This window comes from Cheilinus undulatus, linkage group 4 (genome assembly GCF_018320785.1).
Source record: "Cheilinus undulatus linkage group 4, ASM1832078v1, whole genome shotgun sequence".
Taxonomy (NCBI): domain Eukaryota; kingdom Metazoa; phylum Chordata; class Actinopteri; order Labriformes; family Labridae; genus Cheilinus; species Cheilinus undulatus.
Window position 1 is genome coordinate 43,534,938 of NC_054868.1, and position 22,782 is coordinate 43,557,719.

A 22,782-nucleotide genomic window follows, 5' to 3' on the forward strand; every position below is an offset into this window, starting at 1 on the left:
GGCGACATTTTGGATTTTGTTGGAATATTTGGTTTTATTTCTCTCTCCTATACGCCGTCTTTCTCTATCACTTTCTCCCATCATGCCTCAGGGACTCTTGCCCTCACTCAGGTTAAAGAGCAGCCTCAGAAGCTCAAAGACCCACCTCCTTTTGCTTTCATAAACCCTCTGATTGGTCCGTGTAGTTCCCTCTACACCACACACAGGCCCGTCCCTCCTCCCACCTCCCGGCCTGTCTGTGCTCACCCAGAGCCTCCCTGTCAGTCTGTTTGGATTATTGTAACAGCTCAGGCCTCTCACATGTGCTCCCCTCTCTGCCCGCCGCACAAACCGATGTGAACATCAGAGATGGCAAGGATTAGATGACGGGGAGCAGCGTTTGCTTTTACCACAGGGGAGAGAGAGGAGGGGAGAGAAAACAGCAGCCATGGAGATGAAGTAAGTAGGATGTTTGGGGTTTGGAAGTGGAATGGAGGATGGAAAGAGTGGGGAAATGCCAGAAAATGTACTCTACAGAAAGGTTTATGTTTATAAAAAGAGAGTAGTGCTATAGAGGATGCTTTAGAAAAGTCACCATACAGGGTAGGATGTTCATGAAGTGTTTTGCTTCTGCACAGGACTGATCTTATTAAAAGATGCCTCTGTAAGTCCAGGATATTAACCTGCAAGTTTTAGAGCCAACAATAGCAAAACACACTCATATTATTTACTCTGAGCAGATGTGCTTCATGCTGCTGTCTGTGCTGGAGTTTAAGATACTGTAATAATGCAAGAAAATACTACTTTCTTCTCATTTCCTCTTTCCTGTTTGTCATGCTCAGTGACTTCAGACTCATGTTAAAGCCAAACAGGTGCACTCTGCATGTTTAAAAGAAAGTCAAGTTTATACAGCTGAAAGAGTTGCACAGCACATCTGTCTGTAAAGCATGTAACGCTCCCTTTTAGTTTGGTTAAAAAGTGATTAAATGATGCATGATAGATACTTGAGTGTTTATAAGTCTGTTCTTTAAAATCTGAAGAACATAACCCCCAGAGAATAAACACCAACAACACAGTGTAGTCTGTATATCAGCTGCTGATGCGATGAAATAAGAAATCTTGCAGCATCATTGAAAATGTTAAGGGAATAGTTGGCTACACAGCTGCTTTTAGGACCTTGTTCTGAGTAAAAAGCACAAAGAGAGGGCTCAATACCTGAAACTTGATCCTCTTTAATGATTCTCTAACATTCACTGACAACAAACATAACATCGGTCTCCTCTCACTTAAATATCTCCTGGGAAATTGAGTAATGTTCCGAGAGAGAGTAGACCTGCTCAACATGAGAAACACATGCATTGTGCAGTAACATTGTACTCATGATGTGAATTGCAGTGAATTCACAAAAGTTAAATTGGTGACAGTTTAGCTCAGCTGGTAGAGCAGGTTCCCACATGCAGAGGTTGCATTTGTCATTATACTGGTTGCAGGTTTGAATCCAGATCCTGGTGCTGTTTGATGCATGTCTTACCCTACTCTCTCTCCTCATGTTCCTGTCTTATCACAGCTGTCCTATCCAAATAAAAGCAAACACGTCTGGTAAACAATGACAGCACAATCAGTTGCATAGCTTTTATACAAATGCATTCAAACAATTAGACTGTCTAGTAAAAGTAAACATTACCATGTTTAGTTTTTTGTTGTTGTTCCTGTGTTAAAGCTACTTCCAGGACTGGGAAAAGTAAAAGGCACTGGAGCAGTTTCACAGGAAATTAATCCATTGTTTTGGCAGGGCAGTGTAGAAAAGGAAATCAGGTAAGAGGGATCAAGAGAGGGGAATCACATGCAGGAACTGGCAGCAGCATGTTGGTCTTGTAGCTAGGGTTGTCCACTTTTAGGACTAGTCTCCTCAAATGGGGTGTGGCCTAAGCCATGCATGCGCTCCAATTTAGTCCATTTTAATGGCACCAAGACTTTTGAAATGCAGAACTCTTAAAACAAATATCTCCATCACTGCGGATACTGTAGTCCTTGATGCACTTGTTGCTTTGTGCTGTCTGGTGCAGGTCTTCTCCCGCGCTCTCTCTCGCCATGTTTCCTGTTTCTCTCTTCAGCTGTCCTACCTGAATAAAGGCCAAATGCCCAAAAATGATGGTTAAAAAAGCAAAGATCTCCATCACTTTTCAAGCACTTAGTGCTTTTTTATTGAAATCTGTTCATCTTCTGGAACACAACAACTCTTGTCAGTGTCACTACTCCATCACTGGCTGATCAATTTAAGGGAGGGGGTGGAGCTTATGATTCCAGCTTTGTCAACAACAATGGCAGTGGAGAAACTGATCTGACTCTCTCCATCTATCAAAGTTTCTAGGTCTGCAGCTGCCGCTAATGCCAGGATATAATTACTTCAGTTTATTTTCATGGTTTTTAGTGTTTTTCCTTAAATAAAGGAAATCTCTAAGTGCAGACAGACCTTACATATATTACAGAAAAAAACATTTGTCAGCTTTTTAACCTTGCAACATTTAGTGCTAGTGCTCTGAAACTAATGGTTCTGGGTGCTGCTAAAAAAAACAGGCAGCTGTGGACATACTAAGGTACGATTTGGGAAAAAAATCTGATTGCGATTTTTTTACCCAACATTGTGATTTAATACACGATTATTTCTTAAGTTCTTTATCTCATGTATTTTCCAACAAAAACATACAGTAAATCATTCTAAACCAACACAATATTAGATTAAACGAGGGCTGAACAATTTGGAAAAAATATCTAATTTTGATGGTTTTGACTTATTTTGCAAATTGGATATGAATTGTTTTATTTAAGGGAATGAAAAAGGTATATAAGTCTCATATTTAACAAGAAAAACATTCAAAAATGAATAGGACTTTTTTGTACACTATTCTAAAAATATGCTACTAGAATGATTGCATGATATGTAATGCATGATGTTTCTGCTGAAAAAAAACCCCCCAAAAAACAAACAAAAAAAATTAAACTGGTATTTAGACACAAATTTCAGGTAAAACAAATATTGCACCCTCTGCGATTTGAAAATTGCAGCAGGCCATATTGCGATTTAATCTAATTTGTAATTAATTGCCCAGCTGTAAGACATACTGTTGGCCTTTAAGGCTACCAACACTGTGCACAGTGTTGCATTGCTCCTAGTTAAAAACAAAAGTAAGCGCAATATAAACTAGGACTTTCAGGAAACTGTTAAAAATGCAAGAAATGCTCTTATTTGTGGTCTAAATTCATTAAGTGATCTTTGATTCAGCCTTCATGCTGTACAATATGGTATGCTGACCTGCAGCCATTAGCTGCTAGCAAAGCATAGCTGTGTATAAAGATTAGATACAGGTAGTCAGAGGGACAAAAGCTACCAGTGAGATAATACTGTAGACAAGCAAAGTGTAAATTTAGCAGTTAGCCATGCCAAAGCTTGCTTTTCCTCTTTTATGTTTGGTGGGTATTTGAGCTTTGTAGATGTTGGTAAGCAGACTATATGTTCATGTAAATAGACACAGACTTTTTCTATTCTTTCTGCTAAATTGTGAGTATGTTGGATCATTTGAACAATCTGAAAAAAGGCAGAAAATGTCCCAAACTATCAAACTTTTTCATTTAAATAAATTATAATAACAAAGTAGGTTTATCTAGTAACTAACTCTCCATGAAAATAAAGGCTATCTCTGCCTAACATTTAAAACAATGCATGGAATTACACATACTTTTCAAGTTTAGTCAATCATGAAATATAAATACATTATAGATATAATGGCTGTTCTAATTCCTCTGTGTTGTGTTTTGTCTAGACATGAGGCCATGATGTTTGAGCTTCATTAAATTCTGTTTGACAGATGTGCAGCATGGACATTTCCCACCAGCCCTACGTTAGCACATCTGTAGGCTTTAATTTGAGGTCACTTGCTACCATACATGCACTAAAACACCCGCGCAGAGCTTTGTCTTATCTCGTGGTACCAGAGTGCTCGGTTGGCAGATATATAACGGGTGACGCATTGACATAGGCTTCCTCATTCACCAAGAATACGACCTTTTCTCTCTGCAACATGTGCATTTAACCCACTAAAGACAGGACTACATCGGGACCACTACACAGCTGTCTTTAAAGGATCACACAAAGACAAACAAAGCCCCTATGAAATCTGTTACAGCTGATATAAAACCCCACCAACCATTATGACCACTTATCAAAGATGCTGCTGGTCTTAAAGACCTTTAAGTGGGGGAGGGGTAGCGTGGGGTCGTATGAGGGGATGTTTAGGATGAAGGCGTGCTCTGCCGCTGTAATCTCTCATCATCCTGTCCTCAGTGGATGCTTTAGATTAGCATGAAACTGTTCATATAATTCATGGGCTGGGCTTATGTCTCCTCCTCTAACATTAAAGGCATGTTAAACCTCTGAGTCCACTGAAGCTAAGAGTAGAGCCCTTAATATGTACCTCGGTATGACATAAAGGTGTGGAGACGTCACTATAAAAAGAAACATCAGATGAAGGGTTATCCATGAATTTTTGACTTTTTTTTTGAAGCCGTTGACACAATAATGAATAGTGTTATTATGGGTATGTCTATTAGATAGACCCTTTGGTTTGGAGTTCGAGGAACACACTGACTTTCAAGTACAAGAAGCAGCTATAATTGAACTCTATAAATATTAATTATGATTATATGATGTGTTTTATAGTCGTCAGTGTACTTTAGTCTTTGGTCCATGTTTTCCTCTTCTGATTATGAGGATAATGTTGGGTGTAATCATTTGCTGCCTACTTCAACAAGGATGCAATTAGGCTAGCTTAGCATAAAAGCTGAAAGGAGCATGGGACTCTCTCCAGGCCTAAACTGTAGCAATCAGAAAGTTTACATGCAGTTAGCAAATGTTGAATCATTCTATTGGTCCAACTGGTATTGCACTGATCAAATTTCTCAAATCGGGGATAACATGGTAATCTAATCTGTTGGAGTACTCAGAGTACTTTTCCGTTGTGATGAGAAATGTAACATGATTTGTAGTTAAAGTAATCCATTCATAATAGTAATCTGTTAAACTTTTAGGGCGACAATAAAGATGGAAAGAAAAAAAGAATATCCCTACAGCATCTGCACTGTTTCTGTTTCTCTCGTTCCTGTTGGCTCATTGGCACAAAGCTAGCCAGCAGAGGGTAACAACACTTTTATCAGTACGCATGTATAGCTGTAGCTTATTCAGTTAGGTAGATGGCAAATAGGACAGCATTACAATGTGGAATTATCCAACATTATGCTGAATATTTGGATAATAAGGAAAAGAACATTGTAGCAGTGCTACTTTTGTCGACTAAAACTATGACTAAAAATGTTCGTCGACAGCCTTTTTTTTCCATGACAAAAACTAGACTAAAACTAACAAAAATAGATCTTTAATGACTAAAACAGACAAAAACTTAGTTTAGTTTTCGTCAAGATGACTAAAACTAGACTAAAATGTAATTTAGTTTTCATCCGACATTCAGAATGTGTGATATTTTTCCACAGAGGGTAAATCTGTCCAAAAACAATGACTTTTTATCGACTAAAACTAAACTGAAATGTTTTTGAGTTTTCGTTGACTAAAACTAGACTAAAACTAAAAAGGATAGAAATTACTAAAATGTAACTAAAAGTAAAATGCATTTCATTTAAAGACTAAAACTAAGACTAAAATTAAAAAATAGCTGCCAAAATTAAAACTGCATTGTAGTGAAAATTAAGTTCAAAACCTCATGTTGTAGTATGAGGCATACAGTATTATGTACAGTCTGTGTCTAACACAGTATGCCTTTGTCCTGTTTTTTTTTTTTGTTAGAATTGGGACATATTTAAGAGCTGTAAAGGTTTTTTTTATGTCTGTTTGTGATATTATCATGCTCAAGAGTGGCAGAGTCATAAACTAGACTGTAGCATGACAGTAGAGTTGACACATTCAAAGGATAAATGAGTGGCGTAGGAGGTCTGCACATCATCCACAGTTTATGCATTCGGTTTTAACAGCAAAATAATCAGTAGTTCCAGAAGTTGCATTGTCATCTGTCTTTGGCTGTCTGTAAGCTTGAGAGATAGTATTCATCAAAGCAATGCTTTAGCACTGAAATAAGGGTTACCACATACCCTAGTTCGACCTGGATGTCCCATTTTCAAGCTCAATGTTTTGTGTCCTAACATATATCTGTAAAACCAAGTTCAGTCAGGAAAACTCTTGTCTTACATTTAACCAGTTCATTGCAAAATGCATATACAGTTTTGTTTGACGGAGAAGGATATGCTCAAAAGATGGTCAGAGGGTTAGTCAAGCTGCATGCTTTGACTTTCCATTTATTGCATAGCTAGACATCTTCATATGGATAGATACAGATATGACAATGTGTACTGAATACAACAAAATTAGTTCAAAAACAATTAATAAGTAGTAGCATGAATCTGACTATGATGGTGCAACAGCTTTATGCTATAAAAGAGGAGGCTGGGGTGGAGGAGGTTAAGCTTTGCCAGCAGCAGTGTGGTGCATCAGCATTAATGCAAGCAGGGATTAGGGAGTACGTCGTATTTAAATGGACAGCTATGTTGACAGAACATTTAAGACTGGGGGCAACTGTTTCAAGTCGGTCGTCTCTCAATCGGTTGTGTGTTCGATTCCAAGCTCTTGCAGTCACATGTCGATGTGTCCTTGGGCAAGACCCTTAACCTCAATTTGCTCCCACTGTGGCATGCATATGAATGGGAATAGCCAAAACTGATGGACAGTTCTCCATAGCAACCCCTGCCATCAGTGTGTGAATGTGGTGAGAATGGCTTGGTGAGACCTGTGGTGTAAAAGCGCTCTGAGTAGTCAGATGACTAGAAAAACACTATACAATCTCAAGTCCATTTACCATTTACTTTTAAGATACTCTAGCAATCACTGCACAGACGTGGGAACTGGAGATATAAACAAGATAAACTCAAACAAGCTGTATGAAACTTTGCATCTTTAAAAAGTTTAATCAAAGAAAAATGCCGTGTCTCGACTCCCAGCTGACAGAAACATGTTTGCCAAGCAGAGCAGCATGTGACTGGACTTTTGGACTTTTAACCCGACAAACGAATGAGTGTTACATCACGAAGCTTTATAAAACATGAAATAATGTGAAGTGACACACAGGAGTTAGTGGGATATAAACAGCAACACCTCAGTCTCTGAAAACACTTGTGTCCTGTACGAAAGGGGATGAAATCATGTGTTTGTGATCAGCCCGGTCGTCCTCCTTTCTCTAAAGCAGTTATCTGATTGAGCCGTGTCATTAAAGTTCAGGATGACATGGCATTCTGTGTATTTAGACACAGAATAAAGGTGTAAACAGCTGAGCTCAGAGCTCTGGAGAGAGGATGGAGAGCAGAAGCAGATCCACAGTGAGGGAGCAGGGCCTAACATACGACTAAAGCCTAGTCTGAAAACTGTTTTCTCTTCATACTGGTGAGTATGAAATGAGCTGCTTTAAACTCTCCTCATTCCCTACATTCTCTAACAGTCAAACATTAACCTTGTGTTAAAGTTGTGTTTTTATTAAAGGATGGCTGGAGGATCAGCTGAGGTTTATTTGTGTACACTTCAGCTCTCAGGTCAGTTAGAAATGCTGTTCTTGGCCTCACTTTAGCCTTTGAAGTGTCCTAATGTATGTGGAGAGATGAGAGGGGTGTGAACAGTTGAGGCAACATGGACAAGCTAAGTGATGTGTTCAGTGTCTGTGTTAAAGAGGTCAGCTGAGCTTTTAGTGCCCTTTAGTGTTGTAATGGCCCCGCTGACTGCTTTAAAGAGGAGGACATAAAACGCCAACCCTTCATTTTCAGCTGCTTTTTAGCATTTTCATGCTGCTGCTGTTGCCTCAGGACTGATAATGTTGTTCTATCTGCTGTCTGGTACATGCTTTTATGTGAAACAGTAAATCCCTGCAGCTACTGGATGGACTGAAGTGACATTAAGAGCATCACATTTCCAAAAGGTTGAGTGCTAACATTAGGGCCACCAATTCTAAAACTGGGGGCAGGTTTACCCAGAAACGCTGCACAGACATTTATGTGCCAGACAGGCAGAAATATCACAACATTTGAGATTTTATGAAGAAAATATCTGCAACTCTGGCATTCCTTATGTTAAAGAAGTGGTTCTCCAGAGGCCCTTCAGATGACTCAAAAAAACTAAGAATACTTTTTAAATTACAATTTTGCCACTTAATAACAATTTTGCCAAATTTTGACCCATTTTCATCACTTTTTCCTCCAATTTTGCCAATTGTAACTCATTTTTGCCACTTTCCCCTGCCTGTTTTTGCCACTACTAAACCAATTTCTACCACTTTATGCTTATTGTTGCCTCTGTTGACCAATTATCGCCACTATTAACCACTTTTACTTCCATTTTAACCACATTTTATTACTTGTTATGCCCATTTTTGCCTGTCTAACCCATTTCTGCCAAGTTTTGCATATTTTTCCGCCTCAGTTAACCAATTTTCGCCAGTTTAAACCATTTTTTCTTCCCATTTCACCAAATTTAAAACGTTTTTGCAACTTTATACCCATTTCAGCCCCTTTTAATCCCCTTTTACCACTTTTTATACACATTTTTGCCAGTTCAACCCATTTTAGCCATTTTTATCTAATTTTTGCCACTTGTAACTCGGGATGTGGATCGTTACTTTTTATTGATATTGATACCCTTATCCATACTCCTTATTGATCTGAGTCCTTATCGATACTTTTCTATAGTTTTGTGGAAAAACAAATTGGAGACAAATATTTACACTTGAGTGGTCTTAGCTGAGTAGAGCTTGAGTTAAAAAGTTATGATTCAGTCTGTCACATCGATTTTATATCCCTCAAATACAAACACATTCTTCATATTTACAACTGTATTTATTAGGGTTTCTCATCCAAAACTAAACTGTCCCATTTTTATGTGACATTTGAACACATCGTAAGATATAGAATACAGTCGTCTCATTTACTGGGGTTACCTGAACGCATCATATTTTCTGTCTCAGCTGTTCCTAAATTGACTTTAATTCTGTTTAATTTTAGTTTATGTTCCCCTTGTAAGAACTGATGTATTTTTTACACCAGATGTATCTTAAAATGAAGTTACATCACAGAGCCTGTGAGACTCGATAGCAGTATTGATAAGCCAAAACTTTATTGATTTTCAGGTATTTTAAAAAAACACAGAACCTGGTCCTTATGGACCCGGGTTTCAATCCCCATCCCTGCCTGTAACCCATTCCTGCTACTTTCAAAATCCAGTTTCACCACCTTTTCCACCAATTTTTTCCATTTTAACCCATTTTAATTCTGTTTAATTCTGACCTCCATGGTCCCCCGGTTCAGCCGGGCCTCAAACAGTGCTCCCATTTCTCCCCCCTTAAGGGCAGCCTTGTGTGCACATGACTATCTTTGAATGTGGGTGGCTGTGTTCAACCACCTTCAGGTACAGTGGAGGTCCCCCGTCTCTGGCAGCTTTATTTTGGGGGTCCCGGGCTGAAAAGGTTGAGAATCATCATGTTAAAGAAGTAAAAAGTATGCCAGCATGCTAAGATGGTGAAAATGGGGAGCATACTTGCGATGTTGTTATTGATGGCATGCTGATTTTAGCATTTAGCTGAAAATAATCTGAGGCTGATACTCATGCAACTCAAAGAATACAAAGTAAAGGTGTAGTCTCATTACCTGTTGGTTTCTGGAAAAGTGTTATGAAGGAAATTATGACACTGATTTATTTTTAATCAACCTAGTAACAAGTGCATGTGGAGTTTATGTATTCCTTACCCAAAATTTCCATAATAGCCTGCAGTGTTCAAAGCAATATGTGACTGAGTCTTTCTGAAGTACAGCACAGCCCAGAGCAGCTGAAGATCAGCAGCAATCACAAGACCACAGGAGAACTACCAGTTCACACGGGAGTCGTTAGATCACAGGAAACTGAGTACAAAGTGAGAATAACATGTAAACAACAGATTACTTTTCCTCCCCATGGATGACTTGTTCACTTTTCAACATTTGTTGAAAGAAAGTACATTGTCGTATGAAATCCAAGGTTTTTTCACCTCCAAAATGAACTTCTCTTTGGCCATGGCGCCATGTGACCCTCTGACCTACTGATGCCCCTTGCCTCTATAAAATAACGTTGCTCTAGTGATGAGATTTACAATATGTGTAGCAGTTTGAAAATGATCGGATTCTTTCTGTGTTCTCATTTCTGTTTGGGTCAGACTGCATGACTGATGTGTGCTGAAAATAGTGTCAGCCTGTATCCCAGCAGAGCAGAGTGGCACTGCTGCTGGCACATGCATGCTGCTGAATAAGATACAGTATATGGACAAAAGTATTTGGTGCACTCTTGGTATATTGTTTGATAACTTTTGGACTGTAAGTCGTGGGCAATTACTTGTTTTTTCCTTTGAAAGCTCTCTATTGTGCCTTTCTAATGACACTCTTAATGCCTTCATAGCTCTTACAAAATGTTTGCTAGTGAGCCTGGAACTTGTCTGACTTTCCAGGGTCTTGAAAGGTTAAATCCACTCCAGTAACTCAGATATTGGACGTATTTTGTTTCAATTTATAATCCATTTTTTGATTGTTCCCGCAGTTAGCTGGTTAGCCCACCACTGTATTGTCTGTTTATATCCCAGAATGCATTGCGACTGGACTGTGGTTACCAATTGCAAGCTGTTCCGTCGTCACGTCACGCTTTGACTTTGAATCTCCGCAATTTCCGCATTAAATTGTAGATTCTGTTTTTATCGGCCAGTTCCATGATTCCATCCATGATTCCGTTAACATGGAAATCAGAGGGCCCTACACGCTTGAAGTCACTGAGCTCTTCAGGGTGACTCATTTTGTATCGCAAATGTTTGCAAATGGAGGCTGCATGGCTAGGTGCTTGATTTTACATGTCTGTGGCTGCATATCTGACTGAAACACCTGAATTCAATAATTAACAGGTATGGCCAAATACTTCTGTCCATATAGTATGCTGACTCTGATATAATGCTGATAATAAAGCATCCCTGATTGTAACATTTCTCCAGTTTTGAGGTGTCATATCTGATGGTTGTCATAAACAACTCAAGTATTGTCTCATCCACAGTAAACCTCTACAGATGCAGCTCCCCCGCTATGATTATGGATTGTCAACATTTAGAGTGGAATGATGGTATTTGAGTGTCTTTATATAACGTACTGTTGATGAATACTGTCAAAGCAGCAGAAGCAAAAGCTACAGAAAGAGGCAGGGTGGGATGGCTATCTCTACCAGCCAGGTACGGCATCATTCTGTGGAAAACACTGACTCATATCCTAACATAATCAAAGAATAAGTTACACAGTTAATATAAAAAAATCACCCCTCATTGTGTACAAAAAAAAAACAACTGTTTTTTTGGAACCAGACTGTAAAATTTGTCATTGTAATAGTGGTGTTAGTAGTGCTGTTGCCACCGGCCTCAAGAGCAACTTTTCACGTCAGTAGTGGCTTTATTTCTTCAACACAGGAGGTTGATAATTTAAATACAAAAAGAAATTTTCTCTTTGCTTTCTTCATGTAATAAATCCTTTGATTTAGCTCTTACTAAAAGCCTGACACTGGAAGTCATGGTGTTTTCCAGTCCCTGTTTTTTGTTTCTCTTTGCAGGGTGGAGACTCAACATTCAGATTGCAATGTGTACTTTAGCAAATTATAGACAAAGAGATGAAGCAGTGCATTGTTTGTCGTGGAAGCTGTTGTCTGAAGGATGCCGGTGTATGAACAGGATTTGCATTATCCAAATTAATGCCGGCCCCGGTAACTCAATGAAAGTATCCTGTGGAGTTTAAGGCCGGTGAGCCATGGTTTTATTCAGAGTATTTCAAAGCATAAGTCAGGTTCTATTCATGTTCCATCACCATAAAAGAATCAGAGTAATGTCGGCCTGATCTGTTTGTGTTCTGCTTTAGAGACTGATTATGTGGTGAATTTTCACTGTTGACTTTCAGCCATTATGTTTCTATCTTTCCTCCAGAGTATAATCAGCTTCTCTCTCTCTTTCTCTGTCTGTGTGTTCCTTTCCTCTGACTGACTCACAGCTCGCCGAGTTTGGCAGCGGCTGAGATGAGATCACTGGAACAGCTTCAGAGCTGCCAGGAATAATGAAATGTGTGAAAAAGCTCTGTCCAGATCAACTCCTGTTAATTAGAACAGGGGAGAAGAAAGAGCTGTGATGTGTTTGTTTATTTGGTGGTCAGTGATGAACAGAAAAAAACAGCATGGGCCGACACAAAACCACCAAAGATACTCATTATGTCGATGCAAAATTCCCATGTAATGCTGAATTTACTTCTGACGTTTATTTGGAATTGACCTGTTACAGATCATAGATTGCTGCATTGGCTTTTTGATGATGTCCTTTTTTTTTAGATGCATACATGCTAGTAACAAAAATTGAATGATTTAATGTTTATCATGACTCATGAAACATTATCATGCAACTTAACTGGAATTCAAAAACTCTCCAGAGGCTTTTGGTAAACCCTGTGTATTTCCTCCCCTATATTTCCAGTTATGCATATAAACTTGGTTCATTCTGTGATTTTCCCCCCGGTGCATATGCACTCTTAAAATGCACTTTGTACTTTGATTTTCTTCAAGTAGACCAGTCTGAATCTGAGCAGAAAGACTCTGATCTTTAGCCGACTTCAAAGTATGTTTGACAATTATTTTAGATTTCAGAGACAAAAGAAAATTGGATTTTGGTCTGTTTGGTTGTGGGGTTTTTTTTAATGCTCCTACAGGCCCTGGTGATCTTGCAGAAAAGAATTATGGCACACCCAATAAGCACACTTTAATCTGAGAATTGTGATTTCTTTCATGAATGCAAAGTAACTGACCAGCCACTAGTGTTGTAGTACTCAAGACCGGTCTTGGTCTCGAGACCACATTTTGAAGGTCTTGGTCTTGTCTCGGTCTCGGACAGGCCTGAATGGGGATTTTACATCAAGACTGGTCGAGACCAACACTGATCTGCTATTCTTCGACTTCAATAATGTGATAATAATAAGAAGCACTTGCTAAAACAACAAACACCTTCAATTTGTCTGTAATTTTGAGAGACGGAAAATATGGTGTGTTCAGGTAACTTCAGTAAATTAGAAGACTTTATCCTATATAGTGTGATATGTTCAAATGTCCCATAAAATATAAGAAAATTTATTTTTGATGAGAAATTTCAATAAATGCAGCTTTGAAGATAAGGACATTGTATTTCAGGGATATGAAATAAGAATCATGACATTTGAACTCAAACACTACTCAGTTTTTACCACTTCTATTGTAAGTATTTGTCCTCATTTTGTCTTTACCCCGAACTGTAGAAAAGTATCGTTAGCGGTATCCATAAGGACTCGGATTGAAAAGGAGTATTGATAACAGTACCGATTTCAATAAAAATTAACGGCCCCGATCCCTCATTATAATGAGACCCCACCGTGCAGGTTTTGGTCACAAAATGCTGCAGTCTCTTGTGTTTTTTAAACGCAACCAAGCTCTTCTTAAAATCTCCATTTCCCATGAAATGGGACTTTTAAGGACATGTTTTGTGGTCTTTAGCAACCTTTTATCTGTCAAATTTATTGAAAAGAAAACTAAAATTAACTAAATTATAATCAATTATAAAATTGATTTTTATGGTCTTGGTCTTGTCTTGGTCTCGGTCTTGGCTTGGTCTCGATTCCCAAAAGTCTTGGTCTTGTCTTGGTCTTGGTGCACTTTGGTCTCAGGCAAGTCTTGGTCTCGGACAATGTGGTCTTGAGTACAACACTACCAGCCACATAAGAGGTGGACCTTTACATGCTCCATATTTGAAATAACTGGTTGTTTCTCCAGCCAATCAGCTGTGATTGAGTAGGCGGAGCCGTTTCAGTACTGAGGGAAATAATTTAGAGGTATGAAACAAAAGAAAACATTTTTGCCTGTAAAGTAAATCATACCGTGAACATGACACCAAGCCTTGAAAGAGAAGCAAATGTAGAAGTATTACAAGTTGCAGTTCCTAAAGTGTCCACTTGGGGCTGGAATCCAAAGATCAATCAAGTCCCTTTTTGAAATCCTGATTTTTACAACAAAAAGGGGTTGAATGATGTTCACCTTGCCATTTATCTTTGCAAAGCATATAGATTAGAGCCTGACCAATTTATCGGCTGGCCAATTAGTCAGGCAAATTACAGCGTTCCACAGATTAATCAACATCAGCCAATATGTAGCCGATTAACTTTTTTTTCTTTTTCCTGCGCAGGGATTTTCTCTCTCTCTTTTTGCTCTTGTCACTCTGTGTGTCTCCATGCAGAACTCAGCCCGACTGCTTGGCCCCTCCCCCTCAGACGCAGAGTGCAGCAGCAGCTCTTCCTCACTCAGTGTTGCCAACTTAGCGACTTTTTCGCTGTATTTAGCCAGTTTTCAGACCCCTCTAGTGACTCATTTCAAAAAAGCGACCAGTGACAAATCTAGCGACTTCTTCTGGTGTTACTGAAAAGTTTTGGAGACTCTTACATGAAAGCACGTATCATAATTGCTCTACTCACTGAGCAGCGGTGACTGCCTCCCTTGTCCCTAAGCACTCACATGCAGCCCAATCCCTGCTGCAGGCAGACTCACTCGGCTTGTTTTACTGCTTGCCTGTGCCGCGCGTGTCAGCTCTGATTCCTGCCGGTGCAGCTTTCACACAGGGCGCAAGTTTTCTGCCTGTCAGCTGCATCTCCCTGCTCTCAAAGCCCTGTGCTTCTTCATAAGTTTTACCTCAATAAACCCCCCTTATAAAAGCGACTTCATTCAGTGTACAGTGGAAGTTTGTCAGGAACTTTTCAAAATAAAAGCATTCTGTACAAGTGAACAGAGTTTCTCTATAGAAATGCTAAACCGGGCTTTTACTTTGAGAAGCACAAACCAGAAATACACTCATACGGTGTTTATCTTTCCTGTGACATTCTGGAGACAGAAAGTTTCACTAATAGTAGATCTTTAGAGAACAGCTTTATAAAACAGGCACATTTAAACGTGTGGCCTTCCTCAGGGTTATCAAGAAACAAACTGTAAACATATTCTATGTGCATATTTGCCACAATGATGTAAATATGGCTCTCCATTTATCATTTTCCTGTCTAATATGGTCCACAGCCAAAATATAAGATTATTATACAGCATTGTAATGTCGTCTAAGTTGCATCTTTGTGAAATAAACAAAGATAAATGCAATTGGTTATTCACATGTCCACATTTGTGTTCATGTACTGTACATATCCTGTGTATATCAATGTTCTTATTTCATATATCTGCTGATATATCAGATATCAGCTTTTTTTTAGCCCCCAATATCGGTATCGGCATCGGCCCCAAAAATCTCATATTGGTCGGGCTCTAATATAGATCAGCCAGACTTCAGACAGCTATCCCCGGTCTGAGAACAGCTGTGACCAGTAAGTGTCATTTGAGGAGACTGAGGCGGGGTTTACTGGAAGCAGAGTAATGGCGATTGAATTGGATGTACAAATCATTTTTAAAATTCACCCAGGAAGTCTGGTGAAAACTCACAGAATAAAACTCTTTGGCTGACGCCAGACACCACAAGGGTCTTCCTCAAAATTGTCCCACACAAAACCAACTTAAACTGCAATCCAGATCCCTATCAGAATATTTAAATTATTCAAATTTCTGCACGTGTGGGTTCTCTCCGGGTACTCTGGCTTCCTCCTACCACCAAAGACATGCTCGTCAGGTTAACTGGTGACTCTAGGTTGGCGGTAGGTGTGAGCATACTTGGTTGTCTGTTTCTAAACATCAGCCCTGTGTTTGACTGGCAGCCAGACCAGGGTGTATCCCGCCTCTCGCCTAATGACAGCTGGGATAGGCTCAAGCCCCACCGTGACCCCAAACAGGGTAAGCAGTGTAGAAAATAGATGGATGGAAATTTCTGTAAAAATGGAATTAGCAGAGATTGCAAATTTTGGCAAATTTCAGAATTTGTAAAATTGTTATAACTGCATGGAATTAACAAAACTGTGTAAAATTGTCAACATATCAAAAATGCTCTTTGACTATATCACCAATTGTATAGAAGTTTATTCAAATTTAGTTTTCATTGCTAGTAGCTGAATTAAAAAATGTGTACTTTTATATATCTGCAAACTCAGACATGGAATGGGGCAAACATTCAATTCTGCACACTAACCAGTCTTTGTTTTTTTTTTGGATCCTGGCCTGACATTCCATTTTGAACCGCCACATGTCTGGTGTTGAGACGCTTCTGATACCGCAGTACCGCGGTGTTATCGATACCGTCACACCCCTAAAAAAGAACATTGAAATTTCAGACACTTATGGCTTGTTTGACTGTAAATGCATATCGGTTACCAAGCTCAAAGACCACTAAAAAATCGCTATCAATGCAGTATCAGTCAGCCCCTGATTTCGTATGCTGACTGCCATTGTTTGGCTCCAAAGCACTTAGATGACTGACTGGGTCATCCCATCATGAGGTTTGCAAAGAGTGCTACATGAAAATAAAATACCGCAGAAATACGACAAACATGAGGACAAGACTATTGCTAAATCAGCTAAACAGTTGAAAAAATGGTATAGATCGCAAAATATGTATCGCAATACTTACTGTATTGCAAAATGTTTAAAAAATCGCAATAATATCGAATCATGGGGCCACTAGTGATTCCCACCCCTAATAGACATTCACTGTGTAGCAGTGTCCAATCAGGGAGTGACATCCAACAAGAGGTCATATTTTTCAGGAAAAGAGTTCCAGGGAAGCCTGCTCTCATGTGTCTCCGCTCATCGGTCTTCAGATCTCAGTCCTCAGTCTTAGGTCCCCAGACCAGCTAAGGACCTTTGGGACAGTAGTCAGAAACTACTTCCGGTTGAACCAAAGGCTTAAGACCGAAGACTATTCATAAACTGGCTAGATAACTAGCTGTTTCCTGACGACAGGGCTTCATTTTTTAATCTTTTTAAATCCTTCAATTCTCAACCCACAGACATGAGGGACAGCACAATTCCACACCCCAAAAACTAACCACTCTGCCAGAACCCACGATTCAGTCTGGCATTTCAACAGGCAATCCAGATAGCTGTGGTCAGCCACATACTAGGCTTTAACCTTGTTAGAAATGTCCCTGAGAGTGTGTCCATGTCTTCTACAGTTTCTGATTGTCATTTTCCTGTTTTTAATCACTGCTTGAAAAGGTCATCCACTGTTTTCAAACTAGCCGATACAGATGTGCACTCTGAACATACTGTGCGTGTTTGATGCAAATATACACAAGTATTTAAATAATTAAATGTATCCAAGCCTCATTCATTCAGAAGGTTGATGTTTTTACAGCCTGTAAAGTCTTCGCTTACATGATTCAGGATCTGTATATTCTTGTAAATGCAGCTTTATAGAGTTTGGATTAAAACACATTCTGAGGTGCAGTGCAGTAAAAGAGATCTGTGCCTCAGTGATGATGCAGTGTTACCCCTCTGTGACCTTTATTCTTCTTCTTACCTTAAAATCATGGAGGTTGGTTTCCTTCTGAGGCCATAATGAGAGCATTTAGAAGCTTTTAGTGAATTCTTGGACCTTATGTGGCGTACATCATTGCAAACATTAAGTATTTATGTTTGAAGGAGTCCATGCCCTTTAAGAGTACATCTGGTTTATGCCACTTTTTTCAGACATGCTTTTGTCCCTTCTGCATCTGATCTTCCCTTCTCTTACCATTTTGCTGTAAACCTGTGTTTTTATGCACAGTGAGTCAGCAGCAGGCACACACCCACATGCACACAAACATTTGCTCACAGAAAAATCCCTCTGGCTTTAACTCTAATGGCCAAGAGGGGACCCATAAGTGCTGTCCCCCTTTTTCTCTTCATCCTGTTTGTTAGATCATCAGCTGTCAGCCAGTCACATACTCCTGATGCTGCACACGCTCGCTGCACTGCAGTGAGCCAGCATTTATTCACAGAGAGAGAGAGAGAGAGAGAGAGAGAGGGGAGGAAGATGAATGGATGAGACAGACGGAGCCAAGAGGAAGAGTGATTGGAGGAGAGGAAGTGATGAGGAAGAGCGAAGGAGCATAGAGGGAGGGCGGGGAGGAGATGATGTAAAAACTGAAATACAATCTGGACAAATCGCTCCTCCTCAACTTGGCTCACGTGTGTGCGCACACCCAAAAACACTCAGAGGAGCGGTGTGTCTCTCACACACACATCCTGTTGCCGGCTGTCTGCTGCTACCTAAAGGGGAGCATCATCTTGATTGAGAACTGAAATGACCTGGCTTAGACTCACATGGAGCCAGTGTTTCAGTGTGGGACCTGAGGTGGATGACGCCTGTTGATCTGCCCATAGATGCAGCACTGTAAGTCTACCCTAAAACCGTGATGAATGCAGCTGTTTTTAACATTTATGTCTGTCTCATCTTAACTTCTTTATCTTGGCTGTCACTGCACGTGGGAAGTTCCTCTGCTTACGTTTGAATTCCTCCAATAATCTTCCCCTTCTTCATGCGTATACTCCACTGTATGACAGCTCCATCCAGCAGGAATTATTCCGCTCAGCTTGTGTGGGTCTGATTATGTAATAGTGTAGCGTTTGTGAGGCTGCTGCGACCTTGTGCGCAGTCAGCACGGGGCTGCTTCTGTTGTCCTGTTGTGTCTGTCTGTGTGGATTTATAATCAGTGCCATATTTGATGCTCTGCTCATCTGCTTAATCTGCTCCGAAGAGCCGGTGAGTTATTACCCTACAGCTTTAGTACTAAGCTTCTGTTTGAGCATGTCTGTGCTGGTAAACAGTAGAAAAACTGTCATTGCTGTCTCTAGCCCCACATTGGTAATGAGCAGTATATGCTGCTTGTGTTTTTTAATGCTGTTTACCTGTGGATTGTTCTATCTATTGATTTTATGAGTTGTTACAGCTCTGAGGGCATTTTTGCATAAGCAGTACTTGAGTCTAAGGAAAATGTCATCTAAGAGGAGGATAAAGGTATCCCATAGTTTCCTATTGTATCATTGTTATTGTTTACATTTTGATTCTCGTTTTTTTGTACAGTTTTAAATTAATGGAGCAACTTAACAGGCATCTAAGTGGCCGAAGTGCTTTAATCCAAGAAATGCTGTTGTTTTGGATTGTTCTGTACCACTTCATATTTCTTATCTTATGTTTTTTAGTTAATCCTCTGAGGTCTAAGGGTGTTTCCTTGATTTTTAGTTCCCCCTTTTAATGTACTAGCAAATAACACGATACCCAGGTGTTTGATATCAAAATTTTCAGGAAAATCTCAGCTTTATGGATACTGAGGCTGATTTTTGTCCTAGAGGACTATGTAAAGAGTTGTTTTAGAAAACCCTCACTCATGTGGACAAATTGTTTTGGTGCTTGAAATAAGTTTACCAAAGTCTTAGCTTCACAAAAGCAGTGTAATCTATGAATAGAATAATAGGAAAGTGTAGAAACCGTGTCTAAACTGAAATTCTGTCGTATTGTTTTTTTGAGCAGAAATGTATTTTCACCAAAATGAAGCTGTGTCATCTCCATCACCTCCTCTCAGTATTTTTTTCCAAGATTTCTGCAACATTCAAACGCTTACCCATCGTCGGAGATCAACAGGTCTAATTGTCTCGCCTTACCTCTCCTGAAAAAGCTGTGATAGGGAGGGTTTTAGGGGCTCCACGGTGACAGTTGGTTAGGAAAGGTTAACGGGCAAAGGATTCATCCAGAGAAGCACAGTGAGAGGCGACGACATGTGCCCATTGCTTTCTTAACTGCCCTGTTACTCCGGCCGGGAATCACGTGGGATGGCAGGTGGGGCAGTAGTTGAGATTCTCTTGCTCACGAAAGTGCTTGAACCGCATTTCTGCGATGTAAAATGACAAAGATATTAATAAAAACATAGCAAGCACACCAGCGAGTGCTTAGATCTCTGAGGGTTAAAGATACTATTGTGGAGGCATTTAAAGGTTGAAGGGAAATTTTCCCAATGGGAGGTTAAAGGTATTGTATCCTATCCTATCGTTGGATTGTTGTTGCTATTTATGCCAAGTGTAGTCAACTTAAGATAAACAGTAGTTCCAGGTTAATCTTCTCAAGGGGAGAATAACGGTATTGTATGGTATCGTATAGTTTCATATCGTATCAGACTGTATAGTATTGTTGATATCGTTGATGGATTCTTAATTTTCTTCTCTGTTTTTTATGATGCTGCTGTGAAATCAGTGAAGAGACTTAAGCATAACCATTTCTCATATGGGCACAGTAAAGTTTATAGTATTGCTTTGTTTTGTATTACTTTGTTTTGTATTGTATCATAGCCTGACGAATCTGTGGATTGTTGTTGCTCTGACAGTTTTTATATAGTGGTAAATTTCTCCAAGGAGAGAATAAAGTTCAGTCAGGAACACTGGTTATACATTTCACCATTTTATTACAAATGGATGTACAGTTTTACTTGGCAGAGAAGGCTCTGCTTTAAAGAAACTCCCTGGGTTAGTCAAGCAGAAGGCTTTGATTTTCCAGGGAATGCATGACTAGAAACCTCCATATGGATGGATACATTTATGACATTTATGACAACGTGTAGTGAATACAATAAAATTAGTTCAAAAGCAATTAATCCATAGTAGCATGAATGCCATTATAAGGGAGCAGCAAGATTTGTGCTATGCCAATAACAGCAGCAGCTTGGATTAGTGAGAGTTATGTCATATTTACATGGACTGCTGTCTTGAGAGAAAGAGCTGTGATTGGCTTAATGACATAAGGTCTACAGCATTTTGGTCTGAGGTAAATTTTCTAATGGGAGAATAAAGGTATTGCATCATGTAGTGTCTTAGTTTACAACTCTTTATTTGTTTTTTTTTTGTTTTTGATTCTACTTTGGAGGCAGCCAATGACAGAAGCTCTTCAATCTATGACCATTTGACATAAAGCGTACTATTTGTTATATATATTGTGGGGTGTTGTATTAGTGCATCATTTTTTGTATCATATTAGGGTGGGAAATTGGCAACAGCCAAATAAGTGTCTGGTGAATTTACTTAACCTACCAGCCACTGGGGCAGGTGAATAACAATAATTTTGTGACAGTAAACAGCATAAAGTGAATGTCAGCTTTCTGCTTATTATAACTGACTTATTATAACTAGACTGACCCACTCACTGACCAAAGAGGCCTACCCAGAGCTAACATTACTGAGAGAAACTAATAGTTTGCTTTAATTTTGGGTTGCCCTGTAAAGAAAATGGTACTTATTTTATTTTGTATGTGCCTAGGAAGTTCTAGAAACATCCTGCAGAAATAGCAGATTTATATGAGAACAAAATAACACTCTTTCCACGCAAGCTTATAAGATCACAGCATGTTGTATTATTGTACACGCTCTGTTTTCACAAAGAGAAAATAAAGGAGACATATTTTAGAGGGGAAGACGTTAAGGGATTGAAGATAAAGGAGGAGAAAGAGAGCGTGCACCGCAGAAGAATCCCGGTCCCGCAGGGTTTCCTCTCAGCAGCAGAGGTGGCCTGTTTCTGAGACCGTCTTCAATGTGAGGAGACAATAAAAGCACTGACACACTTTCTGTGTCTAAGTTAGCTGTCAGATAACATTACTGAGGAGTCAGGCATAAGGGCGCTGCAGAGGAAGTTTGAGATCAAACGGGCGAGTGAGTTAGACTTCTACTAACCCACGGATCTGTGCAAATATTGGGAATGTAGGTTACGAAGTAAAGTGTTTATTTCTGTATGTACTCTGGCTGTAGAGAGCTGAACATGGTGTGCCTTGTGTTCACTTTATAATCAAATATTTATCAGCCAAAGTGCTTTTTGAGAGAAACATCCAGCGTGCACATACTCATGCTCTGCTTCCTTGTTGGGTCAAGACATGTCAGTTAAATGCCTTAAATTGGTTCATTCTCCAATGTAAGTATTATAATTATGCACTGCGTTGATTAGTTTTATCTCTGCATGCTGTTGGATGCCAGGGAAGCACCAGTTTTATCACTTGAAACCTATTCTGATACTTTTAGCTTCGCATATCTGCAGCTAATGGATTCAGGATTCTCATCCCCTCGTTCTAATATCATTATATAAGGTACTTCACTCAGATTACTCCTTCATCTGAGGTAACACAAGGTCAAGATTCACTTCAACACTGATTTATATTCATGCTCACAAAGAAGCTGAATAGGCACATCTGTTAACACCAGATCCCTTTAATAAGGTTGGTTGTGATCTTGTGAGTGAATCCATAAAAGATTTATCAGAGGAAACAAAACAAATGAAATCAAAACAAAACAAATAAATCCCAATTCCAAGGGCACCGTGTCTGACTCTGTGTGAACGTTTCCTCTCTCTCTGTGAGGATGGAGTGAAGAAAGGTGCTCTGATCTTTACAACCCACTGTCTGTGTTTGATCACTGACCATGCATGTTTTACCGTGACGTCACACACCTCATCCTCTCCGTGTTTGTCTCTGCAGGGTGCAGGGTAAGAGGAAGAGGGACTCGTATGTCAGAGTTTTAGGATGGCCAGTGAAGGCTCCACTATTCCCAGTCCCGTGGTCCGTCAGATCGACAAGCAGTTCCTGATCTGCAGCATATGTCTGGACCGCTACGAGAACCCTAAAGTCCTGCCCTGCCTACACACCTTCTGTGAGAGGTGAGTGCACTAAGTGTGCTGTTTTAATGAAGGAACTCTGTGCTTTTACCCTGAA

General features: G+C 39.7%; 1 protein-coding gene across 4 annotated transcripts in view; it reads left to right on the forward strand.

Annotated features, from left to right (window-relative positions):
• The window catches only part of trim2a (tripartite motif containing 2a), a 54,177-nt gene that overhangs the window by 14,809 nt on the left and 16,586 nt on the right, over positions 1-22,782 (forward strand). The window contains exons 1-2 of one of the 4 annotated variants that reach the window (XM_041785322.1): positions 280-438; positions 22,549-22,727. In XM_041785322.1, coding sequence (XP_041641256.1) covers positions 22,594-22,727 — 134 coding nt within the window. In that variant the 5' untranslated portion in view covers positions 280-438; positions 22,549-22,593. Of the gene's footprint in view, positions 1-279; positions 439-7,228; positions 7,478-17,994; positions 18,435-22,548; positions 22,728-22,782 lie in introns of those variants that run through there. The other 3 variants (XM_041785324.1, XM_041785323.1, XM_041785325.1) reach the window with 3 other exon arrangements.